We start from the raw sequence: 12,036 nt of genomic DNA on the forward strand, positions 1-12,036 counted from the left end.
CTTTTTAAAGAAAGGAAATTACATGTGTGTAGAGTGTAAGGAATCCTCATCTGTTGATGTCAGACTCAGTGATGAGACGCTGAAGGTACTTGGATGGCTACTATTCCTGCTTTGTCTTTTTTCTTTGGATAAACTGTTCAGTAGTCTCTGGGTGATGATTTTTTTTTTTTGGTGATTGCATAAAGACTTTTCCATATACTGTCACTGTCCAGTATATGCATCTCAGAAATTTTCTGTACATGAACCATGTCATGAATGTGGATATGTGAACTGGCTTCAGTTCAGAGGCAGATGAGCCCAAAAGCTGGGCTCTGTGGATGTGGCTGCATTGTTTCCAGGGACAGCTCAGCCTTGGGAGTTACGCTGTGCAGCTGTGCATGTGTAACGCATAGCCTAAGCTAAAAACATACGCCTGACATGACTTAACTTTGTTGTGGCAGCCTGAGTTGTCTGTGTTACTCCAGGGAGCAGTGAAGAGTCTTAGTGGAAACAAGTCTTTGTGGCTTCGTGTGGGAATTGCCTAGTTCTGGCATGGCTAATAATGAGCTAATAAATAGTACATGACTCAAATGGTACAGCAAAACCCAGGGGGTTTTGCAGGAGACCGGGCTTTGTGTTCCTTTTCTGAGAGCAGTCATTAGATCAGGGAGGCACTGGACCTTAACTGGCTTCAAAAGAAAAAACTCCTCAAGAAACACTGGGGAGCTGAGTGCTAGGACGTGTTGGTGGCTGTGCAAGAGTCATGGCAAGTTCAGCCAACTGAGTTAATCAGGTTGGTTCAGTGCTGATGATATTTGGCTGGTTTGTTTCCATGCAGAACCACTTATGTCTCTGCATCAGTCTTTAATTTTCAAGATTTCCAGGTTTCCAAGTTCTATATTTTTGAGGCCGCTTTTTTTTTTTTTCTATGTTTATTAGCTTCACATTTCCCGTCTACTCCATTTCTCCTACTTATTTTGATGCCAGCTGAGAATTAATCTAGCATGTTGAAATATCTGCAGTTGATTTAATGTCTGGACTGAGTGCCTTGCTAGAAAGAAACACAGATGTACATATGTACAAACAGCTTCAAAATATGTGAACTGCATCCTACATTTTAGGGGCACATTTAAATTGAGGGAGATGACATAGGTATTTAAACTTATCTTTTAATTGATCACTAGAGTGTGCTGTGACACAGGAACTATTAATTCCATGTTTTGAAAATTTCTGTTGTGGTTTTTGGGTCATTTTTGGGGTTTCTTTAGTTTGTTTGGAAGTCTTACTCTGGAAAGAACATTTTCTGTATATGGAAACAGGTTTGTTAAGTATAACAGTCTACTTGGGTTCATTTATAGTAGTGCTGTGAGTTCTTTGGATTGGGAGCGGGAAGAGGGTAGGTATCAAATGTGCAGAAAGGTAAGCATTACTAAAGCAGGTGTAAAAAGAGATAAAGTTGAGAGATGACACCAGAATAAAGGCATGTAGTAAGTTCCACAAACATGCTGTTAAGTAACAAACAAGCAAGCAAAAAACTGTTTTCATCAACTCCTCTCCTTCCTTCCTTTTCTGTTGTTCTTTCTTGCTCTTTATTGTGTTACTAACTTCAGTGCAGTAAAAGCTGAAAGCTGATTTATCTAGACTTGAGCTAAAAAGTAGTCCCCTGCTGTTGAAATCATAGAATAATTTAGATTCTGTAGTTCAGCCTGTTGCTCAAAATAAGTCAAACTAGATCATGTTGCTCAGGGCCTGGTCCAGTTGGGTTGCGACTGCTTCAGAGTATGAAGATACCCTAGACATTCTGGGCAACATGTTCTCATGTGTGATTGTCCGCATAGCGGCATTCTTTTTCATTCCTTATATCCAACTGGGATTTCCTATTTTGCAGCCTGTGATGCTGCTGCTTTATGACTGTACACCTGTAAGAAGATTCTTGCTGCATCTTTTCTCTAAACTCTATTTAGGCAGTTGAAGACAGTAATGCCCTTTGCTGCCTCCCTTTAGGATTTGCTGCCTCCCTTTAGGATTCACAGAAGAACACAGTTCTTCCTGTGGTGTGCTCCAACCTCTAATCTTTGTAGCCCTCCACTAGACTTGTTCCAGCCTGACGGCATCCTTCTTGTATTGAGGAGCCCAAAAATGGATATGATACTCTGTATGTAGACTAATAAATACAGCAGAGAGGAGAAGAATCACTTCCTTTGTCTACCTGACTGCACTTTTGCTGGTACACCCCAGTATGCAGTTGTGGACGCCTTTGCTGCAGGGGCACATGCCGATTCATCTTCAACTTGCTGCCAGCCATGACTCTGCTTATCCTTCTCTGCCAAGCTACTCTCTAGTCAGTCAATCCACACCCTGTATTGCTGCATGGGGCTGTTCTCTTCCAAATATGGGACTTTGCGCTTGCCTTTGAAATAAATTTCTTGGTTGCCCATTTCTCCAGCCTCTTGAAGGCCTTCTGAATAGCAGCCTGGCATCCAGACTGTGGACTGCTGCACCCTCCACACCTTCTCATCCATCTGTGGCTTTGCTGAGAGTGTTCTCTGTTTTACCAAAGATGCTAAACAGGACTGGTCCCGGCATTACTCCCTGAGAACTGTCACTAGTATTTGGTTCCAGTTGGACTTTGTGCAAACTCTGAAAGCTTCAGTCCAGCCCATTTTCCAACCATCTAGTAGTCCATTTACTCAGTCCATATTTTTCAGACTGAGTATAAGCATAGGATAATAGAACATGTTAAAGACCTTGCTCAAGCAAGGTCTGTGAGAGTGACAGAGCACTGGAACAGGTTGCTCAGAGGGGTTGTGGAGTCTCCTACGTTGGAGATATTCAAGGCCTGCCTGGACAAGTTCCTGTGTGATGTACTCTAGGTCACCCTGCTCTTGCAGGGGGGTTGGACTAGATGATCTTTTGAGGTCCCTTCCAACCCTTGGGATTCTGTGAAGCTGAAGAACATGATATCCGCTGCTCCCTGGTTGTCTGCAGAGTCTGTCATCCTATCACAGAAGGCAAGCAGGTTGGTCAGATAAAATTTGCCTTATGTCATAAATACATGTCATAAATCAATGCCCAGTCCTGCATGCACTTAGAAATTACTTCTAGGTGGATTTGCTCCCCAGTCTTCCCCAGGATTGAGGTGACATTGATCAGTCTGTAGTTCCCTATATCCTCCTGGAAAATGGGTGTAACATTTAGATTTTTCTAGCCATCAAGAAAACATGGTGGTTGGTTCATTGATTTGTTTTTCTTCTCACTAATATAGAAGCCCTTCTTTTTGTCCTCCACCTCTCTCAGTTGTTTCAGCTCCAGCCATGCACTGACTTTTACAACTCTGTTCCTGTACACAGAAGTAATATTTATACTTTCCTCTGGTGTAGGCTGTCTGTGCTTCCACTGTTCGTATTTGCCCTTTTTGAATTCCAAATCCATGTAGGACTTGTTCATTCCTGCCAACCTTCTGCCATTCTAGTTGATTTAAGGCACATTGAAATGATCTGGTTTTGTGTTTGGAGGAGGCTCTCTTATTCTTTTCTTTGCAATGTTGGAGATAATTTTTTGTTTTCCCTCAGAAGATGATCAGTGGAAGATTTAATATCAGTTATTCTTCTCTGCATCGTAGAATCATAGAATAGTATGGGTTAGAACAATGACAATTTAGTGTTCTTCCTTGAACCTGCGAGACCAAAACTAAAAGCTCATCCAAATAAGCTTTGTTCAGTGTGGTATATGTTGGTAAAAATATTTCTTTCAAATGGAGACAATCTTTCTTTTTCCTCAGCCACATACTTCTGATTTGTTACTGAGATCAGTACACCCTGGATTCTCCTTTTTCTCTTCAAGCTGAAAAACTCCCAGCTTATAACTACGACAGCCTTCACTTCAGTCTTTTGTTTTGTACTTCTGAATTTCCCACTGCTGTGTTCCGCAGTCGTATTGTTCATTTTTATCCTTTGCTAAATTAATAGCATCTCTTAATGTTGTCTGCTGGTTTGAGCTTTTCTGTTTATTGCATCCATCAACAGTAACTTTGTTATGTTTCTTGTGGTTAACTTATTGTCTAAAATAACGATTAACCTAGCTGTAAAGTGAGTAAGGTAGTATTTAGGTAGCAGAGCTATGAGAAACTTTTTTAAAAAGTAATAAATTTGGTTATGTGGACCTTGACTCAGTGTCTTACAGAATTCCCATTACTTGTTTACCACCCTTATATGTCATGACCCGAGACCTTTCTTAAATAAAATAGGATTCTCTAACCTGCCAATGGTATTCTTTTGCCAAATATAAAAGAGGAAAAAAAATTGCAAAGTACTGATTTTCTCTTTTTTTTTTTTTTCCTAAGTGTTCTTCAGCACCTATGGAAAAGACATTATGTATTAATGAGGTCAGAATAAAGCAACTGAAGCTACATAAGTACTCAGTCTGGAGAATGGTACAGCAGATTTGACCAGTCTTGATGTGGAGCTGTTGTTTCATGTGTCAATTCTTTAAAATCGCTGTAATAGTGGTTATCTGGAAATTTCCAGTTTGGAGAGCAGCACACCTCTTTGGTTTCCTCTCCATACAGTGTACCACTCTCTGACCTGTCAGTGTCTGATATGATCACCAATACTGAAAAAGGAGGAGAAGGATCATCTTGACTAACATGAACTATGCTTTCCAGCGGAAACACAGAAGCAGTATGACCTAGCGAAAGGTTTATTTGCTGGGTTCTATTCAAGGGAGTGACACTGTAGAAAGCCTCTTTTGAAATCCAGTGTTATGCCCTCACAGCTGTTTCTGCAGATAATGTATCTTTTCCCCTAGCAGTTAAATTTGTGTTCATTCTGTTCTTTGAGTAGTTAGCTGTTTGGTGGGCAGTTATGTTTTGTGACAAAAACCTGGGCATGGTTCATTTAAATGCCATTTTAATGATGGATGTTGCTTTTCAGACTTTTTTCTTGAGATCTTGCCATCATTGCTTAGTGGTATGAATATGGTTTTTGTTGACCTTGGAATTGTGTTCTGGGGAAAATATTCCAGGCAGAAAGCTTAGCAGTTACTGGAATTCTCTTAGCTTTCTATAGATTTTTCCTCCGTTCCAAGAGTTTGTGGCTACTTACGGAAGATTACCAAAGCCCTGAAGAAAATTGAGACTGATATATTGAAATGCTAACACCCTCACGAGTTTTTTACAGTGCCATAGAATTACTCAAAGAAGGCTGCTAGCATTTCATAGTATGTTGTAACACTTCTTTAGAGTCCTAGAAATCAGACATTGCCAAAGATAGGTATTAAATAATGAGAATAGGTCCCTGTCTTCCTGCTGAGGAGGGGATTTTCTGACAAATATACTTGTCTCTTAAAGCATGCAACATACCAAATGCAACTTCTTTTTATTGAGAGGCTAAAATTTTGCAACTGAGTAAAGTATCTTCCTGTTGGGAACTCTGATATTTCATGGTTTGTTTTTTTTTTTTTTTTTTTTAATTTAATCCTAGCTTTATGGTGTTTGTATGAATGTGAGATGTGGTTGCAGGATGTGTACTGAAAATCCATAATTTCTGAGCTTACACTTGAACAAATAATTTACTATCGCAGCACTGGTTCTTTTACATGAAACAGTTTAAAACAAGACAGTTGTTTGTAATGGTTTTTTGTATTGCAAACATTTATACTCAGTGATGTTAGTGCATAACAGTTGACTATTTTATATATGATTTTTTTATGGTTTCATTTTTAAAAAACGCCTTTGTTCAAATGCTCAAATGTTATGAAATGCCAGAATTAATACCTAAGCTGAAAAACCGTTACATTCTGGTAATCAAAAATGAGCATCATTGTCTCTTCTAGTCACTGTATCACAGTTAAGACAAATTCAGCATTACATCCTAATGCCTTTCTTCTGGAAAACCCTACCCATTTGTAATTGCCCATAGTAAATTTGTCCTTCACAGAAAATGCTCTGTCAGTGACTTTAAAACTCCTTTTCTGTGTTTTTCCAGGAGCACCACTAGAAGTAGCCCAGGCCTAGAAGACCGTGTTCTTGATTCTGCACAGCTGGAGAGTCATAAGTAAGTTTGACAGTGTGGATTCTGGAGCTTGTTTTCTGTGTGTTGTACTGACCTTGTTCTTGATGTTGCCTCATAATGTCATTTGTTTTTTTCAGTCCTTGGTCAGCAGCATCACCAACTAGCTCTCCTGTGATAGCTCCTGTCATGTTTTCAGCCATCGTAGAAGAAGAGCTCCAGCAAGAAGCTGCCCTTATCAGGAGCAGAGAAAAACCTTTGGCTTTGATCCAGGTAATGTGCTAAGTTACTACAGCTGTGAAGTAACACAAGGAGTTTCCACTGGCTGTTTCAGAGATCATTTTGAGGGATTAATTATTGATACACTTAGTATCATTGACAAAATTATATTAAATATCATTTAATAATAACCTCAAGTTGCTATTTGATAAAGTATATCTATATTAAAGACTACAGAGTCTATGATTCATGCATTCAAAGCATCAGAGAATCGTTGAGGTTGAGAGGAACCTCTGGAAATTGGCTAATCCAAATCCCTCCCCTACTCAGATTAGGGTTCCTTAGAGCAGATTGCTCAAAGCTGTGTCCAGGCAGCTTTTGAACATCTGCAAGGAAGGAGACTCCTTGGCCTCTCTGTGGAAAGTGTTCCAGTGTCTGATGACTCTCACAGTAAAGAAGATTTTTATATTTAAATGTAACTTTCTGTATGTAAGGTCATACCCATTGCCTCTTCTCTTGTCACTGGGCACCACTGGGAAGAGTGTGGGTCAGTCACTTTTATTCTCTCCCATCAGGTGTTTGTACACTTTGATAAGATCTCCATAAGCTTTCTCTTCTCTATGCTAAACAACAGCAGTGTGCTCAGCATCTCATATATCAGATACTCCAAGCTTTTAATCATTTTTTGTTCCTTCATTGGACTGTCTCTGTTATGTCCATGTCTGTCTTTTAATGGGGAGTCCAGAGGTGGGCCCAGCGCTCCGTATGTCTCACCAGTGTGAAGCAGAGGGAAAGATCACCTGTCTCAGTCTGCTGGCAATGCTGTCCCTCACAGAGCACAGAAGGCTGTCACTCTGCTTTGCCACACAAGCACATTGCTGCTAACCTGTGGACCAGTATCTCAGATCCTTTCATGCTGAGCTTTGTTTCAGCCTGTTGGCCCCCAGCGTGTACTGGGGCTTAGGGTTATTCTTCCAAGGTGCTGGACTTTGCATTTCCCTTTATTGAACTTCATGAGGTTCCTCATAGCCCGTTTCTCCAGTATGTCTGGGTCCCTCTGGGTGGCAGCGCAACCATCCAGCATATCAGGTACTCCTTCTTATTCTGTATTGTCTGAAACCTTGCTGAGGGTGCACTCTGTCCCGTCATGATGCAGGTAATTAAGGAAGATGAACTGTACTGACCCTGGTCTCAGTTTTGGTGCTAGTGACTGGCCTCTAGTTGGGCTTTATGCCACTGATCAGAAACTTCTTGAGCTCACCAGTTCAGCCAGTTTTCAGACTGTCTCATTGGACTTCTTTCCAAGGACATGTCCTGTGAATTTTTAACAAGCAGATCCCTGAACAGATGATAGTCTTCTGTTCTGAAGTCCCAGGGTGTTATCCTATTTGGCTTGTTCCCCTCACTCGGAGTACTGAGCTGCACCATCTCATGGTCACTGCAGTCAAGGCTGCCCTTGATCTTCTCATCCCTGACCAGTCCTTCTTTGTAAGTGTGAGATCCAGACCCTTCATCAGCTATTTGTTCATCTGTGTTAGGAAGTTTTCACCAATACATACCTCCTGGAGAGGTTGTGCCCTGTTGTGTTGCTGGGTTGTGTTGAATCAAGCCTAGCAGGGATCAGAGTGGCTCCAGTTTCCCAAGAGAAGCAGGGCTTGCAAACATGAGATTTCATCAGGTTTTCTGAAGAAGGGCTCATGTATACTTTTTCCTGATTAGAAGGTCTGTAGCAGGCATGCATTCCAGACTAGTAAAGCCAGTTCATAATTGCTGCTGGTTTAAAGGTAGATCTGACACTGATGCACATACTCTCTTTTCCTTCCAGATCGAGGAGTGTGCTATTCAAGATTTATTAATCCACTATGAAGCTTTTGACAACCCTGATGAATTTGTGACTGTTGAAAGGGCTCCTCAGGGACCTATAGCAGCACCTACATGGAATAAGCACTAATTTGTACTCTTCACAGTCCATGTTGTATGTGCACTCTGAAGTTCTTGTTATAAGTAAAACAGGACTGGAAGAACAGGAATCATGATATCTTTAACATCAGCGTTAAATCACTGCACATAATAACTAGGTATTTGTTAGAGAGAATGGAAGTAATGTGCTCACGGTGTCCTTTACCCACATATATATTGTATGTATGTTTTGGGAGAATTTCCTTGACAAGACATGTTATTAGTAAAGTTACATGAAACAGTAGATTGGAAATGTGTTTGCTAATCTTAAATTGTGAGGGTTTTTTGTTAAATTCACAGGTGGCTGAAAAGTGAGTGCTTATTTTGTGATTTAATGTGGAATTGAATGTGCAGAATTATACATCTTCAGAGTCTGGAGCAGGGGTGGTTGTTCTTCACAGCTTTCTGGCAAATTGGTAATATTGGATAAAGTTTGTATTTGAACTTTATGTAAAAGTACAGTTTGATAATGCAGTTTTCCTTAAGTTATGTATGCAAGTACTGGTTCTCTGACTCCTGTGGCCAGTACTTTTTACTGTCATGCTCCACACTGTATCCAAGTGCCCTGCCATTGCCTGCTCTCGGTTGAGTTGTGCATGTTTTTCACTGCTATGGGACTGGCCTCTGAGCAGTCAGCCCTATTGTAAAGTAAAGCACACAGTTGAATAGAATGTGGTGACACTTAATTAGCTCATCTGTAGTCTTATTCTGGTAAATATGGTACAGGTTTTTAGAACCACTGTGTTTAAGGAACAATTCACTTGAAGTGCTGAAGAAATAAGAGCTGTGTATTTGTTGCTAAAGCTATGGGGGTGAATGCTTGACTGTGGAATTTGCAAACACCTAACCTTCAAAGATTATCATAGTTGGCTTTCAGTATTGTGTGTTCCAAAGTTCTCTGTGCCTGGTTTAAACAAATTTATGTACATTTAAAAAAAAAAAAGGGGAAAAAAAAAGTAGCCTTACCTGCAATATTCTGTCTAGTTTGTCTGTCTGTATAGGTGTGCTTGATCTTGTACTTTTTCAGTAGTGTCAGTACTCATGAACTCTGGAGAACTGGAATTGAGCAAGCTACAGAAAATGAATGTAGAGAATTGATCACTGTGTGATAAAAGAATCTTGAAAAAACCCTATGTAGATATGTCTGACGGTTTCAAGTCAATCTACACCAAAAAATCCCCCAAGAAAATTGTAAACAAATGCAATAAACCATAAAATCTTGATTTACACAAAGCTAGTATACTTCTATGTGCTGGTTATCTATAATCAACAATTTAGGTAAGTATAAAGTTATCTAAAAGTATTTCCTTTGTGTATGAAACAAGAACTGCAGGCATTTTGAAGCTACACAGTCAAAAGAAGATGTAGCTTTTAATTCTATTTTAAATTTTACTGGTGATTCATTCCCTGTAGTGATGAGAATACTTGCAGTAAGTGCTTTAGTTGATGCACTGCAGGGCTGTAGGACCTACTGAAACTATCCTTCTGATTTAAAGGAAAGCTTGTGTACTGTGGGAAATAGCTATAAAAGCAGTGAGCTGTTCCAGTTGTTGAACCCATTTTGTTCTCAAATATAAATAATATAAATTATAAATATATAATATAAATTATAAATATATAAAAATTATAAATAATATAAAATTATTGTAAAGTTGCTAACCTGCATTTTTGGTTGGTTTTGTTTGTTCGTTTTCTCAAAATTAATTCAGATACTGAATTTGCATGGCTCAAACTTGACGAAGAGGGAGGAGAACTTTGTGATTCATATTTTTGTGGGAACACCATGAGTTTGTCACAAACATTAGTTTTGTGCAAGTGCTTTGTCTGGGTGGCTCTTTGGAGGGTGTTTTTGACTGGGAATACCAAGTCAAAACCAGATCCACGTATAGGATCAGTAATCTCACAGAGTGGGGCAACAGAGTTCAACTGCAGCTATGTTTTTTGAGAGGAAAGGAGATCCAAGAATACCACATAGTCAAAGTTAAGTGACGGTTCAGAACAGATGACACTCCTTGATCTCGATTTAAGTGAGTTCTTTATTGATCTGCAGAGTTGCTTTAAAGTTAAAATAGTTTTAATGTTGAGGTCAGGTCTTTAAATCTTGTGTGAACTTTTCAGATAACAAAGGGAATAAGACTTCTAAAACATAGCTAACCTTTGCATAAAGGATATTACATGCATGAAAAATGGATAAGCAAAGAAACAAAGTTTATGTAAGAGTAGGCTTACAGTCCCACTGCATTTGCTCTTAAATTATAATGTACAGCTTGGGGAAAGCTGGGATTCAGCTCTCCTCTCTAATAAAAAAGTCATTGTTCTAATGAATCATTCTCAAATAAGAAGGTAAGCAGATAATTGATCTCAAAGCTTTTTTATCATTCTGAATTTCTTCTCTGTCCACTCTTCCCTCCTTCTTCCACTTCTTATCCTTTAAAATTAGATATGGAGAATGCAACACCTGGAGCTGGATTCTCAACTAATTTCTCACAGTGGTATTGCTTATAGATCTGTCTTCTCATATTGAAGTGCCATTAAAGTAGAAGATGTCTGTCTTCCTCATCTAGTCATTTTGTCATCCTGTAATTCTGCAGGAATATGTCATGTAGATTTGTCAGCCAGTGAGCCCTGACTACAAGGAAATAGCTGCCTGTCTTGTATGTTACGTGGTTCAAGGTGGGAGGATGCCAGGTGCCCTGTGCTTTAAGCACAGCAGCGGCGTCAGGTATGTGAGTCTGTAATCCCTGTGTGGTAGGTGGAGAAGTCATGAGAGCTGCACAGTGAACATGAGCTACCTGCTGCTGTTCAGCTGTCTCCAGTCATCACGATTCACCAGCTGTGACCACCTTGCAGAAGCAATAGCTTCTAGGGCTATTCTTTGTATAATGTTACAAGTTTGCTCTGGAGGGGACCCTACCACTCTTAAGTGTTATAGATGGCCTCACAGAGCTTCAGGGCATGGGCTGTGCTTGTGCCATCTGGTGATGCAATGCCTGGAACAACTGGTGGTACAGTAGCAAAAAGAAAAAATATATAAAGAATGTAGTGAGTGTAAAGTTGGCTGTTTTAAGGCTATTTTCCTTAGGTGCCTCTACAGATGTTTTTGTTTATCCTGCATTCTGTATGCTGCTTTTATTGCAATAGAATGGAAAAACATACAGAATCCTAGTCTTTCTCCCACTGTGTGTATTTTAAGATTTACAATATGCGCTGCCCATGTTTGTGCATACTGTGGAGGTGGAATCAAGCTGTAAGACTATGAACATAGTGGGGTTTTCAGGATCACATCTTTGTATTATTGCACAAATAGCTGATGGCATCTGGACTGAAGGAGAATGTGAGTGAATGCACGTGTGCATAGCTGTAGTTTTTCATTTGACTTGTTTGTGGTTGTAGAATTGAATTATCTTGCACCACTTCAGCAAACATAGTCAATATGTTATCTCTTCTCTCCATCCATATGTACTCAGTGGCAGTGAACCTTTTCATCTGAACTTTATCTCTGCTCTTTGCAAATGTTAACAATTAAGCCCGACCATATTTGGGAGGTACAGTAACTGCAAACTGTTATCCAGCTCCTAGGTGGTGGCTACCAACACACAAGTAATATGGTTAGTTTAAGGTCAAGCAGCAGAGAGAGAGGGAAATGGCAAATCAGTACAATAAAAATAAAGCGAGCATGAGCCTAACTTGATTGTCTGGGGAAGGGAGAGGTATGTGATTACTTTTCAAAGCACATTTATATTATTTGATATGTGTGAGCATTCCATCCAAAATGGGCAGTGACACAAGCAGATGGGTGGAAATTGCGCTCCCAGGGAACCCTCTTCTCTGACTGATGGCATCAAAAGGGAGGTTTGGGCTGGAATTGTGA

The 12,036-nt window shown here is 39.9% G+C and overlaps 1 protein-coding gene across 7 annotated transcripts in view; it reads left to right on the top strand.

The window, feature by feature from the left end:
• Positions 1–10,393, top strand: part of IBTK (inhibitor of Bruton tyrosine kinase) — a 60,363-nt gene extending 49,970 nt beyond the window's left edge. For all 7 annotated transcript variants that reach the window (XM_080616435.1, XM_080616434.1, XM_080616440.1 and 4 more), the window contains 3 exons: positions 5,964–6,032; positions 6,128–6,260; positions 8,032–10,393. In XM_080616435.1, the coding sequence (XP_080472561.1) occupies positions 5,964–6,032; positions 6,128–6,260; positions 8,032–8,157 (328 nt within the window). In that variant the 3' untranslated portion in view covers positions 8,158–10,393. The remainder of the gene's footprint in view (positions 1–5,963; positions 6,033–6,127; positions 6,261–8,031) is intronic.
• Positions 10,394–12,036: the final 1,643 nt, after the last annotated feature.

Source organism: Psittacula echo (genome assembly GCF_963264785.1).
Source record: "Psittacula echo genome assembly, chromosome: 4".
Classification (NCBI taxonomy): domain Eukaryota; kingdom Metazoa; phylum Chordata; class Aves; order Psittaciformes; family Psittacidae; genus Psittacula; species Psittacula echo.